Source organism: Zootoca vivipara, chromosome 1, assembly GCF_963506605.1.
Source record: "Zootoca vivipara chromosome 1, rZooViv1.1, whole genome shotgun sequence".
Classification (NCBI taxonomy): domain Eukaryota; kingdom Metazoa; phylum Chordata; class Lepidosauria; order Squamata; family Lacertidae; genus Zootoca; species Zootoca vivipara.
In genome coordinates this window covers 131,348,583-131,372,375 of record NC_083276.1, presented here as the reverse complement: position 1 = coordinate 131,372,375, position 23,793 = coordinate 131,348,583, and the positions used below count along the sequence as shown (strand labels likewise).

Sequence of the window (23,793 nt, the reverse complement as noted above, 5' to 3'; positions counted from 1 at the left end):
AACTCACAGCACTGACAGCAGCTGATGAATTTGCCACCCGCATCTTCAGAGAACTGAGAGGGGGGGGGAGCAGGCCAAAGACTTTGAGGAAAGGAGGGGTTTGCTTTTTTACAAGGGAGCCCTGTACCTGCCAACCAAACAGCTGAGAGGTAAGGCCCTCAAGCAGATGCACGACAACCCAACGGCGGGTCATTTTGGAAGGGACAAAACCACTCACCTAGTCATGAGACACTTCTGGAGGCCAGGGGTGCGGGAGGATGTTCGGGATTATGTAAGGGGATGTGACACCTGCCAGCGAGCAAAGGTGGTCAGAGCGCCACCAGCAGGTTTGCTGGAGCCCTTAGCCACACCGCACAGGCCGTGGGAAGTAGTGTCCATGGACTTCATCACAGACCTGCCGTCGTCCAGGGGCAAGACCGCAGTGTTGGTGGTGGTGGACCTCATGTCCAAAATGTGCCATTTTATACCGTGTGCCAGGGCGGTCTCGGCAGAAGAGACGGCCAAACTGTTTGTTGACCACGTATTCAGACTGCATGGATTGCCTTTAAGGGTTATTTCGGATCGTGGCCGCCAATTTGTTTCCAGGTTCTGGCGGCGGCTCATGAACCTCCTGCAGTGGAGGTCAGCTTGTCGACGGCTAGGCACCCGCAAACCAATGGACAGGCGGAGCGGGTCAACGCCATTCTGCAGCAGTACCTGAGATGTTACGTCAGCCAGAGGCAAACGGACTGGGTGGATCGCCTGCCACTGGCAGAATTTGCCTACAACAATGCGGTGCACGTCTCCACAGGGGTGTCGCCCTTTAAGGCCAACTACGGGCGCGACCTCAGATCTTTCCCGGAGAGGGAGGGGGAGGAGGAGGAAGAGGGCCCACAGGCAGAGGATTGGGCAGAGGACCTGGAGACGGTGCACCAGCAGCTCAGAGAACACTTGGAGAGGGCCAAGGAAGCGTACAAGAAGGGGGCAGATCGCCACAGGCGACCGGGAGAGGTCATCAGGGTGGGGGACAAGGTTTGGTTATCCTCGGAAGGTCTTCCCACCAGGGGGCGATGCAAGAAGTTAGCACCCAGGAGGCTGGGCCCCTTCACGGTCACGCAACAGGTCAACCCGGTAGCCTTCAGGCTAGCACTGCCGGAGGACATGAGAGTGCACCCAGTGTTTCATAGATCGCTGCTGTCGCCGTACAGGGAAAGTACCAGGTTCAGGGACAGCGATCAGCCTCCAGAGGGAGGGGGGGAGACGGGAGACGCCCGACAGCTCAATGAGGCAACTGAGATTTTAGACTCAAGGAGAGGGGTGAGAGGACTGGAGTACCTGATAGCATGGGAGGACACTCCGCCGTCCCACAATGAGTGGATACCGGCCACAGAAGTACCGGAGGAATTTTTAGTGGAAGAGTTCCACGCTCTGTTCCCCCACAGGCCCAAGCCCTGGCACATGGAAAGGGAGGGAGAGGAGGAGGGGCAGGAGGAAGGGATAGCAGGCAGCAGCTCTCCATGGAGATGGGAAGCGGAATTTGAGGACACGGAAGAAGAGGTGTGGGTTTCACCGAGGTCAACGACGTCAGAGGCAGGAGAGGACTGGCAGAACATTTTTACTCCCACCAGCTCTGACGCCACTGACTTCTTGGGATTCCCGTCTTCTCAGGGGAAAGGAGAAAGATCGCAGGATTGGGGGGAAATTTTTACACCCACAGGCTCGGATGCCACAGACTTCTTGGGGTTTCACTCGTCCCCAGCAAGCGGAGAGCCACTAGGAAGGGGGGGGAGGAGCCTGGGAGGGGGATGGATGTGAGGGACGAGGGATACAGGGAAGTCCCTCCCATCTTAAGTTCCAGCCCATCCCCAAGCGCGGGAGAGAGTAAGGAGAGCTCTGCCTCCAGCGGAGAGTCAGGAAGTGGTGTCCGAGGCTCAGGCAAGGTTGTGGAGCCCAGGCCGCAGGTGGGACAGGAAGTTGGACGCACAGGGGGGAGGCCAATTCCCCCAACTCCCGAATTGCGACGCAAACGTAGGGGGAAGAGGTTGGGTCTGCCAAAGCTGTGGTGCTGGAAGAAAACGCGCCAATCGCCATTCGGGAGTTCAGACACCTCACCTTAAGGATGCATTTTTACTGCTCTGAACACTGTAAATAATCAGCACTTAATAAAAACCTTAAAAGACCATGCTGGAGTCGTTACTCTAGAGTAGCCATACCAGGCCCTCTGACACATGGTTTTATGAAGACTCATATAAATTGTCAGAACCAGTTCATGGTGAGTGCAGATCGGGGCCAACCGATCTCCACTATTTTTTCTTTAGGTAAAGGTAAAGGGACCCCTGACCATTAAGTCCAGTCGTGACCGACTCTGGGGTTGCGCGCTCATCTCGCATTATTGGCCGAGGGAGCCGGCGTACAGCTTCCAGGTCATGTGGCCAGCATGACAAAGCTGCTTCTGGCAAACCAGAGCAGCACATGGAAACGCCGCTTACCTTCCCTATTTATCTACTTGCACTTTGACGTGCTTTCAAACTGCTAGGTTGGCAGGAGCTGGGACCGAGCAACGGGAGCTCACCCCGCCGCAGGGACTCGAATCGCCAACCTGATCAGCAAGCCCTAGGCTCTGCGGTTTAACCCACAGCACCACTTGCGTCCCTGCGTTTTTTCTTTAAAGAGCAACTATGACTTGCAGATTTGCTTATGTTGAAAGTGTAATTCAGGATATAACACTGAATCAGATCCCCCTTTTGTTATCAGATTGCATGGTTGACCCCTTTATTAGTATTTTCTTCTTGAGTAAAAATATAACATGTCTGCTAGTTCATTCTTCTAGATTGAAAAAAATGCTAGCAGTCTGCTAATATAAAGGTTCACATGTTACAAATTTAAATTCAACTAAAGCAAAACTCCAATGCAACTGTTTTGTGTAGTATCTCATGTATTTGGATATTACCTTCTTAAGATGACTGGTAGGCAATTTGAAAATTAAATCTTAGAAGGCAAGTGTTAACGAACCCATCTTCAAGTGACAATCAAAATATGTTAATTAAGTAATTGAAAAAGGAAGATTCTTTTTAATTTACATGTAATTAAATTCAGACTAGGGAAGACTTAAATGCCTTTCCTGATGAGCTAGTATTGAACCACAGTGCTGCTGTTTTAGCAAAGAAGGGGTTTGTTTTGTCATAATCTTTACTCAGGGAATTTTTTTGCTGACATATTGAAATCTCTGTCTTGCCAATGCAGTGACTCATGGGAAACTTGCAACAGTGTCTGCATATCAATTGTGGATCCCTTGTCTCGCAGAATTGAACCAAACTAGACTTTAGGAAATAATGCTTTGCCTTTTAGGGGTCAAAACAGATGTGATATGGGAGATCCATGATTGAATTTCCCATGTCTTTATTGCTTTAAGGCAGGGGCATGTGGGGGTGTCAGATTTTGATCAGAGCAGCAAACAACACTTGAAGAATGGTTCCAAGTGCTGTTCCTTTATCACTTAACTGCTGCAGCTATTAAGACTTGCGGAAGAAAAAAATTCACAAAGAATTTCAGCATGAAATGGTGAATTGCAACTTAGCAGCATGGTGGATAAAAATCAATGATATATAAAATTGGATTTTTAAAATTTAAATCAGATTTTTTGAATTTAAATTGGATTTTTAAAAATAAAATGCTTTTGGAGGAAAAAATCTTTCTAAAGATACCGGTAGTTTTCTGTTTAAGTTACATTATAGTCCAAAGGCTATTTATCAGGAAATAAGGATTTGTTTTTAATTATGTAGCATGAGGCTATATATGCTATGCTTAATTTTTTTGGTAAGTGAATTCCATTAATCCATTCACAATGTCATGCTCTTCCAGAGGTTTCTGTAAGATTATTTGGGGCAGTTTTTTTTAACGAGATGATATTATCACAGATGCTTGTTTTTGCAGTTCTCAAAAGTGCAAATTTGTGTCTGCAGAGATAGCATGCCTTTTCTTCACAGGAAAAATGTTATAAGTATACAGAGTTGAGGAAAAAACCTTAATCCCATTGTTCCTTTGCAAATTTATATACACAAAATCAACCCCTTACCTCTTAAATGCTAAGTTCCAAGAGGTTCAATGAACAGATTTTTTTGGAGTGGAATAGATCTGCACAAGTAGCTAAGTGTGAAGCTGTAAAAATGAAAGTGCAACCTTGTGAACAGAATACTCCACAAGTCTTGGTATCTTTGTGTAATAATTGTGCAAGTCAATTGCATGTCTGTGCAACTCAGATTTGAGGCAAGTGCTGAAGGCACTTCAGGACTGGCAACCTCTTGTCAAACCCACTGGGTTCCAGCAACTGCACTAACACTTAACTGTATAGAATAGGCACCTGAATGTAGAAGCAAATCCAAAGAGGTGGTGGAGGAAATAGTACCGTGTTTCTCATATTATAAGACATGTCTTATATTAATTTTTTTCTCAAAAAAACACACCATGGCTTATTTTCAAGGGATGTCTTATTTTTTAATTAAGTTTGGTAAAGCAAACTACATTTATTCAGTTATAATTAAGTTGTCTTCTTCTGGAACATCTTCATAGTTCTCCAAACCCAAACTCTACAGCAAACTACATTTATTCAGTTATAATTAAGTTGTCTTCTTCTGGACAATCGTCATACGGTAACTCTCCAAACCCAAACTCTACTGCAAACTACATTTATTCAGTTATAATTAAGTTGTCTTCTTCTGGAACATCCTCATAACTCTCCAAACCCAAACTCTACAGCAAACTACCGGTACATTTATTCAAGTATAATAAAGTCGTCTTCTTCTGGAATATCATCATAACTCTCCATATCCGGAATTCCATCCTGAATGTCTTGCGACTCCAGTTCCTTTAGAACCATTGGCCCCAATCTTTCATGTCGAGCAATACAGCTCTCAGTAAATGAGCAGCTCTTATCCAGGTAACCTGCTCGGAGTGCCTTGGCAACAACACTGTCACTGATTTTATCCCATGATTTCCTCACCCAATTCACAACCTCTTGCAGGCCAGGTTTCACAAAGTTTCCACGCTGATTTCTTGTCATTCTATTTTCAATGTAGTCGTTAATTTCTACACGCAAATTGTCTTTGAATGGCTTGTTTATTGCAATATCAAGAGTCTGCAGATAAGCAGTCATTCCTGCAGGAATCATTATTTGATCTATTCTTCTCTGTGCAAGGAACTTCTTCATGTCTTTAGCACGATGAGTGCTGGCTGAATCCCAGACTAGCAGACCTCTTTGGCCACCTCGCGTAACAAGTGGCAGCATTAATTCAAGCCACCTCCTTATAACTGCTTGTGTGCACCAGGCTTTTTCAGATTCAAGAACATAAATGCCAGAAACACGTTCAATCTTATTTTTCTTGCCCTTACTGATGATAACAGGTGTGACTTTCTGTCCATCCAGACGAATTGCCAAAACACAGGTAACGCGTGTACTCTCGTGACCAGTGGAGGGAACGTAGATTGAGGAGGCACCCCTCTGTTCAATTGTCGTTTGGGCTCCTTGACCCATAAACACTGCAGTTTCATCCATAGCAATCACGTTGCAAGGTTGGTATTTAGAAAAGTCAATTCCATCAACAAAGGACTTGAATGCAAGTGCTCGCTTAACAACTTCAGCATCCTCCAACTTAAACAATGTTGTTGATTTTCTGAGAGACATGTCGTATCGCTGAAGGAAGCCATCCAGCCAGCGATGTGATGCTTTGAATTCTGGGGAGATTTCAAATTGTGGTGCCATTTCAAGGGCAAATGCTCTAATATCAGCCCTGCGCACAACCAAAGCCTTTGCTCTCCTGTCAGCGATCCACTCACTGATCATGTCTTCCAGCTCAGGAAGTAAAGGTTGCCGTCCAGAACCACACTTGCGCTTCTTAGAATTTCCCATGAGCAGGGTGGATTTGATTTAAATCAATCTGATTTAAATCACGATTTAAATCATGATTTAAATCACTAGTCAGTAAGGCTTGATTTAAATCATAGTTTTCTACATAAAGACTAATTCTTGCTGGTATAACTTTAATATGCAAGTAGATGAAGATTTTTAGAATAACAACTTTTCATATTAGTTTTTTATCCCCAGTTTAATGGGTTATTCATATTTGGACAACTTTACTGTTGTACTTAGGAAGGAGAAAAATAATTATTACCTTAATAATAACAATTTAAATAGATGTATTCAACTGAAACAATAACATTACAGCATATGTTATTTGCTTAAACAAACATCCATGTTTGTTAACTAATTTGGCTAAACAAAAACAATAAATATATATATATATTAAGAAACTTAGACTGTCAGCCCAGCCTACACATGAAAAACTTAAATACTGTCCACTCCAAACAATCAGAAAAATATTGTTTCTATTCTATTCACTGAACTTCTTGAAACTTAGCACTGAAGGGGTTGTTTCTGTATTCATAGGTTTGTAGAACAATAGGATTAAGGTCTTTTTCTCAACTGTTCAAGTTATAACATTTTTGCTGTGAAGAAGAGGCATGTGATCTCTGTTGAGACAAATTCAGTTTTGAGAACTGCAAAAGTAAACCAAGCATCTGTGATAATATCTTGTAGGCAGAGAAACTGCCCAATAATCTTACAAAAACCTCTGGAAGAGCATGGCATTGTGAATGGATTAATGGAATTTATTTACTCCAAAAAATAAACATATACAACCTTATTCTACATAATAAAAAAACTATTCTTTATTTCATGATGGAATAACCTTTGGATGGTAATATATTTTCCTCAAAAAGCATTTTATTTAAAAAAAATCCAATTTAAATCAAAAAAATCGATTTAAATCAAAAAAATCCGATTTAAATCAAAAAAATCCGATTTTTTTGATTTTTTTAAAAAAATCATTGATTTTTATCCACCCTGCCCATGAGCACCTGTAGACTGAGTTTATCATAATCTGCCCGCCATTTTTGGACCAGTCGCATATCTATTTTCTTCTCCAGGCAGAAAGCCGCAAGATTCTTGCCCTTGGAGTCCTCTACAATTCTCTTCTTGTAATCCACAGAATAACTCCTTCTTTTTCCACTCATCTTGTCTGGGGGATTGTTGCTGGGGGAGAGAGACAAACAGTGATGAGTAAAATGGCAGACTTTTACGGTACTTTCGTGCATGCAATTACAGCTTGCACCAACCATGCATAAATATTGTACTTTTGCACCAAGCAAAAGCACACTGGGGGTGGTGGTGGTGGAGCAATTGCATGCAATTAAAGCGTGCACAAACCATGCATAAATATTGTACTTTTGCACCAAGCAAAAGCACACTGAGGGGGAGCAATTGCATGCAATTAAATGGTTTGCCAGAAGCTGCTTTGTCATGCTGGCCACATGACCTGGAAGCTATACGCCGGCTCCCTCGGCCAATAATGCGAGATGAGCGTGCAACCCCAGAGTCGGTCACGACTGGACCTAATGGTCAGGGGTCCCTTTAACATAGGACCTTAGGAATGGAAAAGCCTATTTTCTCCCAATTTGCTATAGCCTCTTCCTAAACTCACGGACCTGCATAATCAGGTGAGCAGGCAAAACAAGCAACAGAAATAAGTCAATAGCTTGGCAGAGAACTAGAACAGGTAAGCAGGGCAAAAGGCAAGTTGTGGGTCCAGAAAAAGACAAGGATTAGAGCTGGAGGAATGATGGAAGTTGGAGCTTTGTGGGGGTGCCTTCAGGTACTAAGTGCAGCACTAAATGCCTGATACGAGAAGCGAGAAGGGAGAAGGGGGCATTTATCAGGCAGTGCAACTACCGGTAGATAGCTGGCATAAAAGAAGCTGCTGCATGCTCAGCACTTTTGAAAAAAATCTGACCTTTCTATTGGTGCTTAAATGGGAAGCTGTGCATTCTTGAAAAATTCTGTTAAGCAACTGTTGGTAGTGTATGCTGAGAATATGACATTGTGGGGACTAGCGGTTATGGGAGACGGCTGTACAGAAACTCCCGCACTGAAACGCCACGGGGCCAATTTCAAAGCTACCCCGGGGGAGAGCAGCCGTGGGAAAGAAGGGACGACCAACTTGTCAGGTACGGGATGGCCGTGAAGCCTTTCGTTAAAAGGAGGTTTTCCCTGTGAAATGAAGCTGCAGGGACCAACAAGGCAGCCGCTCCCCCCCCCAATGCCCGCTCTAATACTATTCATTTACCTCCCCCCCCCCAAAATGGATGAGAAATGCATTCATGCATTTCACATATTGCCTGTTGTGACCTACACTAAAGTTTATATGATAAAACAGGAAAAGAAAGCTGATTTCTCTGCCTGGAATCCCCCACTGAGTTTAATAGGATCTACTCCAAGGTAATTAATTATAGGACTGCTGCCTAAAACACCCTTTTCAGAAACAATTTTTACTTTACAGTTTCACTGGGTGATGGCAGTGGGAGTGGGAAGCAGATAGCATTTGGCTATTTAATAGCATTTGGCTATTAAAACTTTTCCTGTCGTGCTATAATTTATTGATGCCATTTTTGGCCTGTTAGTCACGTTCCTTTGAGGACAGCTCAAAGGCTGGATAATCTGCACTGTTAAGTGCTGCCTTCCTCCCAGGGGATTTGCATTTGGGAGATTCCTTTCCTGGGCACTCTAACCTCCTTATCTTGAACTAACACTGCAGGCTGCACATCACTGTCTTGTCTGCACCAGAAACTTTATCAGCGTTGCTACCAGGAACAGCATTTTTATGGATGAAGAAGACCTGTGTTTACAGTTAAGAGTCGCGCGCTTTGAGCTGCGCTTCCAGCCAGCTCCCGGGCTTCGCGCGCTGCCTGCTAAGCTCCTGCTGGCTGCCGGGGCTTATCAGATCGCGCGCTTTGAGCTGCGCTTCCAGCCAGCTCCCGGGCTTCGCGCGCTGCCCGCTAAGGCTCCTGCTGGCTGCCGGGGCTTATCAGATCGCGCGCTTTGAGCTGCGCTTCCAGCCAGCTCCCGGGCTTCGCGCGCTGCCCGCTAAGGCTCCTGCTGGCTGCTGGGGCTTACCGATCGCGCGCTTTGAGCTGCGCCTCCAGCCAGCTCCCGGGCTGCTTAGCAGGGTCCCGATCCTTTCTTCTTTGCCCGCCGCGGCTCCTGCTGAGCCTTCGCTGAGGCTCTACCGTAGCCGGGCTTCGCGCTGAGGCTCCTGCTGCAGCTCTTGCTGTGCGTGCTGCAGCTCTTGCTGGCTCCCACTCGGACGGAGCTCCACGTGGCAGCGGCATCCGGTTCCGAGGAGGCATCTTCCTTTTCTTACGGTACCATATTTTGCACAGACCTGCTCCCACCACAACCCGGTACTGGTACGTCTTATTTTCGGGGTATGCCTTATATTTCGCCAGGTCATGAAAATACTGCCATGCCTTATTTTTTAGGGATGCCTTAAAATATGAGAAACACGGTAACTGGGATCCTGAAGTCCTTGGGCAAGACCTTGAAGTGCTTGCCAGTATACTAATAAGAGTTCACTGGTTCCAGGCCCGTCTTCCCCGGGCACGCCTGACATTGTCCAAACAATAAAGTCTCTAGCTGGAACTTCAGTGCTGCAGCAGGAATCCCTGAACTTCTCTGCTGCAGGCCTTGATTCCCCTTTTGCAGCTTTCCACCAGCCTGTTTCTCCTTGGCCTGTTCTTTCTGCAAGCCTGTTCCAGCCTAGGCCTACCATCTGTATGTATCTCTCTCTCTCTCCCCTCCCCCCCCCCCCCCCGAAAAAAAGGAAGACCAGCCTCTCCAAAGCCAGAGCTGCTGAGAGATATAGCCCCTATAAACAGTTAACTTATTAAATCTTACAATGATTTCATAGTTATCTGTGTAGTGCTACTAGTATAACCAAATCAGTAATTTTTGATGTAACTGTAGAAACTACTCTGAACAATTATTATTCCAAAAGTAAAACCTTCATCTGGTTCTAAATATTAAGATTATACCAACAATAATGAGTCTTTCTGTAAAAAAAAAATTTTAAATCAAGTCATACTGACTAGTGATTTAAATCAATTTGATTTAAATCAAATCCACCCTGCTTAGCAATAAGTTTGATTCTATCACTTGTGGCTTTTATCATGATAATGGCTTCCTATCATACAGCAGGGTTTAATTTAATTAGGATGTTCAGTTTATCAGTTACAATTGTGAATGGTTACTGTGTTTGTTTCACCTTAACATAATGTCACATTTCATTTTCATCTGATCTGTCTACTTTTTTCCTCCATACTTGTGTAATCTGAAAATATCATTATACCTTTTCTGAGGAGATCATTCCATCTGTCTGGTGAAGTAGACTTCCATCCACAAAAGATCATGCCAGAATGTTGATGTTAGTATTTAAGGTGCCACATAACTTTTTTGTTTGTAAGTGGGAGGGTGTCAAGCCCAAGATTATAATTTCAAAAGGGAAAAGAGCCCCTAACTATCCAGGGGCTATGTCTTTCTTGCTTTCCATTTTTAACTCTTGATCTTGTGAACAAATTGGGGGCAGAAGTGAGGTATGGGACTTTAGGAGGTAGCTGCACACCAAGCTTTTAAGGCCATTGTTGAAACGCATTTCCCTATACGTTCCTTGTGAGCTGTGATTATCAGTAGCAATTTTCATTTGACTCTGTTCTCCTCCTCTTTTCTATGTGCTCAAGTCTCCCCCCCCTCCCTAAATGCATGGGAGAAGGTAAACAGCCCTCCTAAATTATTGTCATTATCGGCTTTGTCATCCCCGAGAGGAGCGAGGCTTTTCGTTCCACTGTCGTTGACAGCATCCTTTCCAAGTGAACCTTATTACCTGCATTTACTCTAAAGTGTATAATTACTGTAATTAAGGTGGGTAATTAGGAAAAACTTGTTCAATTGAGGGACATAGTATGTGGCATACTGGAGATAAAGAACTCTGATTTACAGTAATGCTTTTTTTCCAAAAATGAACTTCCCAGCTACTTTAGCAGACTTTTTTTTCTTGGTTCAGTGTATTTTAAAGCACTGCAGTTGTCTGCTGTAATCTTTCCTGACCACTGCCTATAGATAATTCTACCATATTCTTCATAACATAGTTTTACTTTCACTGAAGAGCTAAAAGGAAAGCTATTTTCTTTTTAAAGCATGCAGGTGCTAGCCATGTCCTTTTAAGCACAGGTGTACAGGGCAACAAATTGGACATTGCGGAGGTGTGTGTGACCTCTGCTGTTATGCAGAGGTGATGATTTTGACCCCCCATTTCTGTAACGGATTGCATGGTGTTGCATGTGTATGATAAGAGTTTTCATAATGGCTCAAAACAAGTGTTTGAATAAGCTGGAGAATCCTCATACTTTTTATTCCCCTAGAGCTGAATGCTTAACATACGAACTAATCATTCTGTCATGAAGGTGCTAATGTTGTGCAGATGGTATCAAAGCACTTCTCTTTGGTTTTTAATAAGGGACTAGTTTGTCAAAGAGATTTCTCAACTTCTGTTCTGAAAACTCATAATAGAGAATAATTTCAGCAGCACGCAATGTGCATCATTATATTCTTTTGATACAGATTAATGATAGTTAAACTAGATTTTCTAATTGCTGCTTTTTCCTCTATAGCTTGTTAGTGTTAGCATAAATCCTCTGCATGGCACAGATGCTGCATGTGGATGAATGTTTACTTTATGTGATTGCTGTAACTTTCCCACACAGGAGCTCAAGCTGTAACCTGATCTCCTGTCATGTGATGTTCTTTGTTCTGTTTCTACTTTCACTTTCTTCTGAACTGGAGAGTGATGGCTGAACACACACTCTCTGAATAAACGTAGATTAGCACCTACGATTGTTTGCTGTCTTCTTTACCGAAGCCAGTGGCAGTAGTAAGAATATTGGTGATTTACACCCCAATATTCTAACAGTGGTAGCAGAGGATGTGAGGGACAGGGGATATCGCGAAGTCCCTCCCCTCCTGAGTTCAAGCCCATCACCGACCACAGGGGGAAGCAGAGGGAGCTCCGATTCCAGTGGGGAAGCAGGAAGTCGGGTCCGAGGCTCAGGCAAGGTAGCGGAGCCAGGGTCCCAGGTGGGACAGGAAGGGGGAAATAAGGGGGGGAGACCCATCCCCCCAACTCCAGAATTACGCCGGAAGAGGAGGGGAAAGAGGATGGGGCTTCCAAGACTTTTGTGCTGGGGAAAGACGCGCCAAAAGTCACTTGGAGGTTCTGAAACCGACTGACCACATCACTCCGTGTAAATAGCATGACTTCAGCACTGTAAATACGCAGCACCAATAAAAGAATAAAAATGCAGAGCTGCGTAGCGTCGTTACTCTGAAGTAGTCCACTCCGGCCACTGTGACAGCAACCTCCAAGTCTTTTTTGGGCTACTTTGGAGTTGCCGGGATGAGCGTGTCAGAGGCGGAGAGATGGCGGCAGATCGCGGAGCAAGCCCAGCAAGAACTGCAGCAGCTGTCGCTGCAGGCGCAGGGGGAATTGAAGGCAGCTAAAGAAGAGACTAAGAAGGTCCAGGACGACCGGCTACAACTGGCGGAACAGGTGAGAGCACTACAGGAAAGAGAGCAGGAATTAAGGGCGGTGGCGGTAGACCTCCAAAACAAGCTGGATGCAGAGAAAAACAAGGCGGGAGGGGCACCCCAAGTCCAAGTGCTGCCAGGAAGGAGAGCCGGGACCCTAGTGAGCAAGTTCAATGGAGACCCGAAGGAATATCAGGGCTTTGAGACTGAGATGGTGTATGCTCTTGAGCTACACCACGCTGAGTTCCCTGATGATGAGCACAGAGTAGCGTTTATTGTGGAGCACCTTACCGGGGCAGCCAGGGAATGGCTAAGACCGTTGATCGCAACAAAGAATCCTTGCATGAAGGATGTCAAACTATTTCTAGAAGGTTTGAGAACGATGTATTCGTCCGATAGTCATATGGACCAGACTAAGGAGGAACTTCATAATTTACGCCAAGGAAATATGACAGTTCGCGCGTACTGGGCGAAATTCACCATGCTGGTGCACAGATTGGGGTGGGAATTAGGGTCACCCCCAATGCAAGCGGCGTTCTACTTGGGGTTGCATGAGGACGTGAAGGATGAGCTCTCGAGAGGTCCAAAGCCCAGTGATATGGATCAGCTGAGCAAAGCGGCTCTGGCGGTGGGGGTGAGACAGGAATCCCGGTGGAGCGACAAACAAGCAACGCGCGCAAAGCGGGCTTGGTTCCCACGGTCGCAGGAGAAACCACTCCCCCAACAACCCTTTCAAGCCACGCCTGGGGCCAGCCAGGACCAGGAACCCATGCAGATTGATAGCGCGCGCGCGCGGGCTTTTCAAACCCCAGCGGCGCCAAGACGCAAGGAGGGAAAGGGCGGGAATTGCTTTCTCTGCAACTCCCCCCAGCATCTCGTCAGAGACTGCCCACATCGCAGGGAGTGGCAAGGAAGGGCGGGAACGGTGGTGCCCTCCCCCACTGACGCAGCACCACAGCAGGGAAACGGGAAAGCCTGGCTGCAGGAGACAAGGGGCAGCAGCCAGGCACAGTCAGCAGACAACAGCCCCAGCCCACCCACCCGCACAGAGAGGAGCAGAGCCAGCCCACCCCTCCCAGAGCAGGAGTGGTTCTAGAAGTCACGCTAACGCTCCCAAATGGCTATCCCCTGACAGTCCTTGCCTTAATTGACAGTGGTGCCTCAGCGAACTTCTTCTCGAGAAACTTTGCAGAAGAGCACCAGATCCAGCTTCTGCAGCTGGATTTTCCCCTTCACGTGGCAACCATTGACGGCAGAGAGCTGCTGGGGGGGGCCATCACTCATCAAACCCCCCCCCATGAGAATGACGGTGGGAAGGCACTCAGAGACACTGGCATTCAACGTCACCACCATCTCAGACCCCCCCATCGTCTTGGGCATGAGCTGGCTGGCGCGCCACGACCCCTCCATCAGTTGGCACCAGAGATGCATCACTTTTGGATCGGACTTTTGCCTGGAACATTGCATGCAGCACCAACCAGGGGAGGGGCCTCCGATAGCCACGGTGGCCACCATGCACGTCAAAGGGGGTGAGGCGATACCCAAGCCGTACTGGGACCTGCAGGAGGTCTTCAGCGAAGCGGAGTCCGACCACCTACCCCCACACAGGCCTTTTGACTGCCAGATCAACCTGGTGCCAGGGGCAACTATACCCCCAGCCAAGCTGTACGCCATGTCAGACCAGGAACTGGAGGATCTGCGCGCTTTCATCGACAAGAACCTCAAGCGGGGGTTCATCAGAGAAAGCAAGGCAGCAGGGGGCAGCCCGGTCTTCTGGGTGGACAAGAAAGACACGCAACAGCGCCGCCTGGTGGTGGATTTTAGACGGCTGAATTCGGTGACAGAGCCAGTGGCTTTCCCCATGCCCAGAGTGGATGATCTCCTGACAGCGGCACGCAGGGGCAAGATTTTCACCAAGCTAGACCTGAGGGGGGCGTACAACTTGATCAGGATCCGGGAAGGCGATGAATGGAAGACCACGATGTTCACGCCTCTGGGCTCTTTTGAATATCTGGTGATGCCCTTCGGGTTGCAAGGGGGCTCAGCCTGCTTCCAGGCCTTCATGCACCACGTCCTGGGGTCCCTCCTCTTCAAGAACTGCCTGGTCTTTCTGGATGACATCCTTATCTATTCCAATGACCCAGTGCAGCATGTGAAAGATGTCAGGGAAGTGTTGCAGCGCCTGAAGGAGAACCACCTGTATGTGAAGCTGGAGAAGTGCAAGTTTCACACCAAGGAGGTGGACTTCCTGGGCTACAAGCTGTCAGACAAGGGGCTGGCGATGGACAAGGACAAGGTGCAGGCCATCCTGGACTGGCACAGCCCCAGGACGCGCAAAGATGCCCAACGCCTACTAGGCTTCGCCAACTTCTACAGGAAGTTCATCAAGAACTTCTCTCGCGTTACGGCTCCCATCACTGACTGCCTGAGAGGCAAGCAGAAGTTCAGGTGGACACCAGAGGCGCAAGCAGCGTTCGAAAGCCTCAAGAGGGTGTTCGCCTCGGACCAGAACCTGTTCCACGTGGTCCAGGACGCGCCCCTACGCATTGAGACAGATGCTTCTGAGAAAGCTGTGGGCGCCATTTTGTTGCAACTGGACGCCAACAGGGAGTGGAGACCCTGTGCCTTCTTCTCCAGGAAGTTGACACAGCCCGAGCGCAACTACACGGTGTTTGACAAAGAACTTCTTGCGATCCACGCTGCGTTCAAACATTGGAGACACTTCCTGGTGGGCGCCAAGCACCCCATCCAGGTGTGCACAGACCACAAGAACCTGGAGTTCTGGAGAACGGCCAGGGTGCTCAACCAGCGGCAGATACGGTGGGCAGAGTTCTTCTCGAACTTCAACTTCTCCATACACTACATCCCGGGGGAGCAGAATGTCAGGGCGGATGCCCTCTCCCGCAAGCCAGAGTACATGGAGGAGGAGGCGCCACCAGCACCAAGGCACATTTTCCCCCCGTCAGCATGGTCCTGCGGAGCAGCAGTGGTGAGCGAGGCAGAACTCACAGCACTGACGGCAGCGGATGAATTTGCCAACCGCATCTTCAGAGAACTGAGAGGGGGGAGGGAGCAGGCAAAGGACTTTGCAGAACGCAGGGGGCTGCTTTTCTACAAGGGTGCACTGTACCTGCCCACCACCCAGCTTAGACGTACGGTCCTCAAGCAGATGCACGACAACCCAACGGCGGGTCATTTTGGAAGGGACAAAACCGCTCACCTAGTCATGAGACACTTCTGGTGGCCAGGGGTGAGGGAAGATGTTCGAGACTATGTACGGGGCTGTGACACCTGCCAGCGGGCAAAGGTGGTCAGAGCAGTGCCAGCAGGATTGCTGGAGCCCTTAGCCACACCACACAGGCCGTGGGAAGTGGTGTCCATGGACTTCATCACAGATCTGCCTTCTTCCAGGGGCAAGACCGCAGTGTTGGTGGTGGTGGACCTCATGTCCAAAATGTGCCACTTTATACCGTGTGCCAGGGCGGTCTCTGCAGAAGAGACAGCCAAACTGTTTGTTGATCACGTATTCAGACTGCATGGATTACCTTTAAGGGTTATTTCGGATCGTGGCCGCCAATTTGTTTCCAGGTTCTGGCGGCGGCTCATGAACCTCCTGCAGGTGGAGGTCAGCTTGTCGACGGCTAGACACCCGCAGACCAATGGACAGGCGGAAAGGGTCAACGCCATTCTGCAGCAGTACCTGAGATGCTACGTCAGCCAGCGGCAAACGGACTGGGTGGATCGCCTGCCACTGGCAGAATTTGCCTACAACAATGCAGTGCACGTCTCCACAGGGGTGTCGCCCTTTAAGGCCAATTACGGGCGCGACCTCAGATCTTTCCCAGAGAGGGAGGGGGAGGAGGAGGAGGAGGGCCCACAGGCTGAGGATTGGGCAGAGGAACTGGAGACGGTGCACCAGCAGCTCAGAGAACACTTGGAGAGGGCCAAGGAAGCGTACAAAAAGGGGGCGGATCGCCACAGGCGACTAGGGGAGGTCATCAGGGTGGGGGACAAGGTTTGGTTGTCCTCGGAGGGCCTTCCCACCAGAGGGAGGTGCAAAAAGCTGGCACCCAGACGGCTGGGCCCCTTCACGGTCACGCAACAGGTCAACCCGGTGGCATACAGGCTGGCACTGCCAGAGGATATGAGGGTGCATCCAGTGTTTCATAGATCGCTGCTGTCGCCGTACAGGGAAAGCAGCAGGCTCCGAGACAGCGAACAAACCCCCGAGGGAGGGGGGGAGAGGGGAGGCAGGGAGCAACTCAATGAGGCCACGGCCATCCTTGATTCACGGAGAGGGGTGGGGGGCCTGGAGTACCTCATGGCATGGGAGGATGCTCCACCGTCCCAGAATGAATGGGTCCCAGCCACTCAGATACAGGAGGAATTCTTGGTGGAAGAATTTCACGCCCTCTATCCCCACAGACCCAAGCCCTGGCACATGGAAAGGGAGGGGGAGGAGGAGGAGGCACGGGAGAGCAGCTCACCATGGCGCTGGGAAGCAGAGTTTGAGGACTCGGGAGACGAGATATGGGTGTCACCGAGATCCACACAGTCAGAGGCAGAAGCAGATTGGCAGCACATTTTTACCCCCACCAGCTCGGACGCCACGGAATTTTTGGGATTCCAGTCCTCCCAGGCGGAAGGGGGAGCCTCGCAGGACTGGGGGGAGGTGTTCACACCAACGGGCTCGGAAAGCACTGAGTTCTTAGGCTTCCAGTCGTCACCGACACCTGGGGGGGACCTGGGGAGGGGAGAAGGGGAGCTTGGAAGGGGGGTGGATGTGAGGGACAGGGGATATCGCGAAGTCCCTCCCCTCCTGAGTTCAAGCCCATCACCGACCACAGGGGGAAGCAGAGGGAGCTCCGATTCCAGTGGGGAAGCAGGAAGTCGGGTCCGAGGCTCAGGCAAGGTAGCGGAGCCAGGGTCCCAGGTGGGACAGGAAGGGGGAAGTAAGGGGGGGAGACCCATCCCCCCAACTCCAGAATTACGCCGGAAGAGGAGGGGAAAGAGGATGGGGCTTCCAAGACTTTTGTGCTGGGGAAAGACGCGCCAAAAGTCACTTGGAGGTTCTGAAACCGACTGACCACATCACTCCGTGTAAATAGCATGACTTCAGCACTGTAAATACGCAGCACCAATAAAAGAATAAAAATGCAGAGCTGCGTAGCGTCGTTACTCTGAAGTAGTCCACTCCGGCCACTGTGACAGGATGCATTACAGGAAACCTGTGGATAAGCAACAGTATAGCTATAAATCTTTTTTGATCTCAAATTTTATCTCCTCTGAAGTATCCTTAAGGATTGTATCAACTGAGAGCACAAGGAACCTTGGTTCATCTTGTAGAAAATAATCCTGCTTCAGTTTGGGTAGAAATTATTCTTGTACCATTGTATGCAACTGAATATTAAATACAGTGGTACCTCGGAAGTTGAGTGGAATCTGTTCCAGAAGTCAGTTCGACATCCAAAACATTTGGAAACCAAGGCACGTCTTCCGATGCTCCTGCAGCCAATTAGAAGCCGCGTAAGCCGCGTTGGACATTCAGGTTACAAAGAATGTTTGCAAACCAGAACACTCACTTCCGAGTTTGCAGCGTTCGGTTGCCAAAACATTCGACTCGCAAGACGTTTGGGATCCAAGGTATGACTGCAGCATAGCAATATCATGTAGTTGTGTTTTCTTTGTAAAACAATCCTGTACTATATTAAGATTGGTATGTTTGTGCCCAGTTCTTCAAGTCTCTTGACTTGAGTCTTGACTAAATGCAGTGGATTTAGTCATGTGTTTAAAGGTAAAGGTAAAGGGACCCCTGACCATTAGGTCCAGTCGTGACCGACTCTGGGGTTGCGCGCTCATCTCACATTATTGGCCGAGGGAGCCGGCGTATAGCTTCCAGGTCATGTGGCCAGCATGACAAAGCCGCTTCTGGCGAACCAGAGCAGCACATGGAAACGCCGTTTACTTTCCCGCTGTAGCGGTTCCTATTTATCTACTTGCATTTTGACATGCTTTCGAACTGCTAGGTTGGCAGGAGCTGGGACCAAGCAACGGGAGCTCACCCCGTCACAGGGATTCGAACCGCCGACTTTCTGATCAGCAAGCCCTAGGCTCAGTGGTTTAACCACAGCGCCACCTGGGTCCCCAGTCATGTGTTTAGAATCCATTAAATGCACACACAGTTGGACTGCATATTGAAGGGCCCAATTGCTTGCTTTCAAGTTGATAGGCACCCCCATTCTATGTGGGGGTGAGGCTCAAACTAAACATAATGATTTCAAACTCTATCTCTGTTCCTCACGTCTAAAGCACAGAGTGGAGATTAAATCTTAAAATAGTGAAGGGGTGCATAGGCATTCAGAGCCCTCTTTCCTGGTTTCTTGTTTTCCCATCGGACATTTTCTCCCAGCTAGGCTGATTGGAGGCGGGGTGGAGGTGGGGGTGGAAGAGGCGGAATGGGCTTCAGAGGGTAGTCTTCAGCGAGGTAAGAAGACAGGAAAAGATTCATTCTCCCCCACACACACTTTTGTTTGTTGCAGTAGATCTTAACCTTACCGTAGTAGAACCTTTGAAGAACATTAGGATTGTTTTGCTTGATTAGATCATCTAATTGAAGTATTCTTTTAAAGAATGGCATACTGCATTCCTTTCCACCAGTGAGCATTTTAGAAGGCTGAAAAAGTACACCAGTAACCCAAATTATCAGAAATTTTGAATCCATAGGGGAGGGGGGGAATCATTTTTTTCTTGGGGTTGGGAGGTTATCCAGTCAAAAGTGACTGCTAACAATAATAAAAATTAAGTGGACGGTAGACATGTATGTGTGTCTGTAGGTGGCTTTAATAAGAGTGTATACGTAAGAGATTTTTGGAGAGAGTGTTCCATTCCTTGAACCTTGTGTAATTACTTTTATTTTATTCCTTTTTAGTGTTCTGCTCTTCTGTCCATTTGAAATATCTGAATTCATTCATTGCAGCAGACTATGGCTTATGCTAACCATAGTTTAGACCTTGTAGCTTGCACTTTCAAGTTCACTGTGGGCACACCATGGCTTAGAATTGCTTTTGTGCTTTTGTGTTTTTGCTTTGCTTCCCCCCCCCCCAGGCACTTTTATAACTAACTTTCTGTTTTATTAAAATGTTCAGAGTACTTTATTACAATATTATATATGCAAAAGAAATTCTCAGCCTCATAAACTTCCTCTTGCTATTGTTCAGCAGCCTCTGGGGGCAGGATAGTGGCTTTAAGTATTGTATAGTGCAGCTTGTAAATTCAGTTTTGCAACTGGCTGCAGCCTAGGGATTGCCAATTTGGCTATTGCACCAAACCATAGTCACAGTGCTATCCAATGAATACCCATTGTATTCACTGGGGCTTGGTCTCAGGAGAGTATTATAAGACTTCATCCTTGTGCTTCTTTAGCTAAAGCTTGGCATAGTGTCAGAACTGAGCCAGTGCATCTGTAACAAAATGTATAAACCTATTGTAAAATAAACAAATATGCAGTTAAAATCTTGATGCTTCCCACATTCTTTGACTGGTATCCAAGTTCTCTGCTTGCTTCCTTGATTTGTGGAATTGTTGAAAGCCTTGCTTATAATCACATACAGAGCTGAGCTGGTACGTCTCCAGTAGCAGTTTTTCCTTCCTTCCCTGAGCTATTTTATTTCTCTCCTGCTTCATGAATGTGAATATATCAAGGTAAATATTTTGCAATTAATCTTGTTGAAGTGTAAACAGAGAAGAAGATAGGAGTAAATATCATCTGCAGAGTGTATTCTTCCCCAATCTGTTGGCAATCAAAGCGTGTAGATGCTATTGTTCAACTAAAATTAGATCTAAGATTTTATTTGGATGGAAAGCTTCCTGGTGAAGAAAAAGAATGTGCTTCTTTTTATTCTGTCCTGTGGCTTCAGGCTAGCTGTGTAGGATTTGTGCTTTAATGGACAAGCCTTGGTATACCACTGAGGTACTTAGATTTCTTTATTAATTGGCCATCATCACCTGAGGTTATTTTTCTTCTTCTTGGAGTAGGCAGTGACTGATGGGTGCAACATCCTCTCAGCCAATGCAGTAATTGGAGAAGAATGAGATTTGCATTCAGTCCATCATATTAAAGAAATTCCCGTAAGAGCTCAGGAAAGTTGTAGTTGTAATGCCATGTGCTCTGTTAATTTTCTCTGCAAATTTTCATTTGTATTTTGGTAACATGGGTTTTTATCACTCCCTTTGCAGGAGTAGTTATGCAGTCTATGCCTCTGGTTTCATGAGAGGGTTAAAAACCCATTATGTTCTAAAAAAAGAAAAATACAACTGGAATTTTAATGCAGTGAGGTAGAAGTAATGTTAACTGTATTTAGTCTCAAAGGGCTATCATTTTTAAGTATTGCACATTTTGATTTGCACGTCCCTGTTCCCAGAATGTTAAGCAGCTAAAATTTGCCTTAGAAGAAAGGATATGTCTTGATCCTTTAAAAATACTCTATATCAGGATTCATTTATATGTAGTGCATGATTTCTTAAAATTATGATGTAGGGGGATGGGACAAGTTCCTTATAGTGGCGCATTTAGTTGCAAGCTTCGCATGGATGCAAATTTTCTGCATTTTGTGTCCATCTTGAGTCAGCTTATGGATACTCTTGGAATAAGAGTGACAGTGGGTCAGTTCAGAGGCATAATGTGAAAACATTGCTTTTCACTTCAGGCACAAACTGTTGGCTTGTGTGTTGAATATTTGAAACTGCTTTATACAGAGTTAGACTATTGGTCCATATAGCTCAGACTTGTCCGTACTGATTGAGAGCATCTCTCCATAGGTCTTTCCTTCCTCTCCCTGGTATTGCCAAAAATTGGACCTGAAACCTTCTGTATGCACAGCATACAGTGCCACTGAGCTAAGGCTCCTTCTCTTGGTTTGGAGGGCGATCACTCACCAGAGTTTGATGGTTCAAATGTAATGCAAAACTGTGGTTTGTTGTGAACCAGGGAGCAAGCAATTAAGCAGAGTATGCAATTAGGGTGGGATGGGAGTGTGTGACTGAACTATGTATGGTTTTAGTGTTGCATTTGAATTGGCCATGTTTGCATGGGTGAATTGTGCCAACTTTTTGCACAAGGTCCACAAAGGAATCTTAGGGTAATTGTGATTGGTTTGGTGTCTGAATTGTCTGAAATCACTGTTGCAACTCGCTAGCCTACCAGAATAACAAATCATGGTTTTAAAAAATGATGAAATTTATTGCAAATGGAAAACCAGTAAACTATAGATAGAAAGTATGGAAGAGAATTTCAGAATTATTAAAGCTTTTCATCTGCAGTCTGAAGTGGGACAGTCCAATCACTAGTTTGTCACCTCATTGAAAACTAGACCTTAGTGTTCCAGATAACTTTGAGTTTAAACAGGCCACACACAGTGTTATAACAGTTTAACTTTCTTTTCTGTTTTTTAACTTATTCCAACTTCCTTAGGTTCAGGAGAGAACCTGTCTGACCCTGGAGATGTGGTTTGTGAGACAGGAAGTAAGAAGCAGAAACTAAAAGAGGACTTCAATCCTTGTAGGAAGAGCAAGAAATTGACTATGCAAAAGAGACCAGAGAAGACAGAACAGGCCATGAAGGGCCAGGATGACCAGCCTCATGCCCCAGCTTCCACCCATGATTTTAGTCTTTCCCCCACTCAAGAGCCTTTTAAAAAGCAAAAGAACCCCAATCTGAAACAGCTGAGGAAAAAGACTTTAACAGACATCAACAGCCAGCGGAGATCGCTCAAAGGAAGACAGAAAAAGACCAGTGGACATGATGAAGAGAGCACAAGCGAAGCAAAGGTGGTGTTTTGCAGTCAGTCATTGGATATCCCCAGTCCAGACCCCAAAAGCACATCGGAGCACAAGTCTCTAATGGGAGCAGAGCTTGCACAGGGTGAGAGTGAAGTCAGTATGGATGCCATTGCATCTGTGAAACTTGTAGAGAAGAGCAGCAGGGATAACTTGTCTTGTTCATGTGGTGGTATGCAGGAAAACTTGAGTTCTGAAGAGTGCCTCCTCTCCAGAGGGAAATTGACTCCACTAAAATGTAGAAGGCAAAGCAGCAGATTGCCTACTCCTTTACATAAACACCCCAGCAGGAAAGAGCATAGCACCCCTGGACGTTTAGGACTGCTGAAGGTGTCCCCAAGGCCATCACCCAAAGATTCCCTTGGGGATTCTTCGCCCACCATTGACTGTATAAGGTGTTATCCATCTACACCATCTGCTAGCTCTTCACCAACAATGAGAAGCTCTGAAGATGCATGTAACCAAAAAACTGCCGAAGCAGCACATCTGACCAATACTGCTTATCAAAAAGAGGCACAGCTAACTGAGTCTTTCTCCAGGAAAGCTCCCAATAGCCTGCCAGCCAAGAGAAATCATAAAGGGGAAACTTTGCTCCACATCGCTTCCGTTGAGGTAACATAAGCTTTTTGATTTACACACTGTAAGAGCACTGTAAATACTTTGTTTCCATTTTATATAGGAATTTGCAAAATTTATTTAGCCAACTTTATTAGCTATATTTCTGTTTGGACTGCAGGCTTCTGAGTTGCACCATTCTGGAGGATTAGCAAAATTTCTGTTGTCATTTGTACGCTGTGTATTCATGTGAAGCTTATGGTATACTGCATGGTTTGTGGTTGGAGGGGGTGGGAATGCACACCAGTGGAAGACACAAAAGATTAAGGGACTGAAAGTTTCAGCAAACCAGGCATGCTCCAGTTTAATAATTAAATCTAGAAATAACTGAAATCCCAAAGGAATGAATTTTAGAGAAGAGTGAACCAGAGGAAAACCAAGGAATGGCTTGCATGGTGTTTAATAACCCCCAATCCCAGTCCTTGTTTTTCTAAACAGGGTATCTCAACTTGTGCAGGTTGTGGGGCTGCAAACACTGTCCCTGCCACAATGTCCCCACAAGGGCTGACCCTGCCTGTTCCACCTTTAATTGTTCCATGTTGTGTGGGAAGGCCTGAAGAAGGGTTCTTAAATCTACTTGTGTGAGCAGTGCAGGGTTTCTGATGGCAGGGAGGCTTATGAGCACTTCCTTCAGACCTTCCTGCTCAACTCTGAAAGGTCAGGTGGTTCAGATGCGCATAGGCCTTACTCAGGTGGGATAAGCTGTTCAGGAATGATGCTAAAACTGTCAACTGCTCAGACTTGTAGGGTGGGGAAACCTTTGTGCCCATCTGTGATCATACCCAGGAACGTTGACTGGGTATTTAAACCCAGTTAGCATTTTCTTAAAAAATGGATGTGCATATGTGTTTTCCTTCACAGAATTCCATATTTGGTATTTGTAGATTTTGGATGGTTTG

At 46.7% G+C, this 23,793-nt stretch overlaps 1 protein-coding gene across 1 annotated transcript in view; it reads left to right on the top strand.

Moving 5' to 3' along the window:
• BARD1 (BRCA1 associated RING domain 1) overlaps positions 1 to 23,793 on the top strand; it is a 70,428-nt gene that overhangs the window by 14,163 nt on the left and 32,472 nt on the right. Inside the window, exon 4 of the mRNA XM_035138954.2 lies at positions 21,915 to 22,891. Coding sequence (XP_034994845.2) covers positions 21,915 to 22,891 — 977 coding nt within the window. The remainder of the gene's footprint in view (positions 1 to 21,914; positions 22,892 to 23,793) is intronic.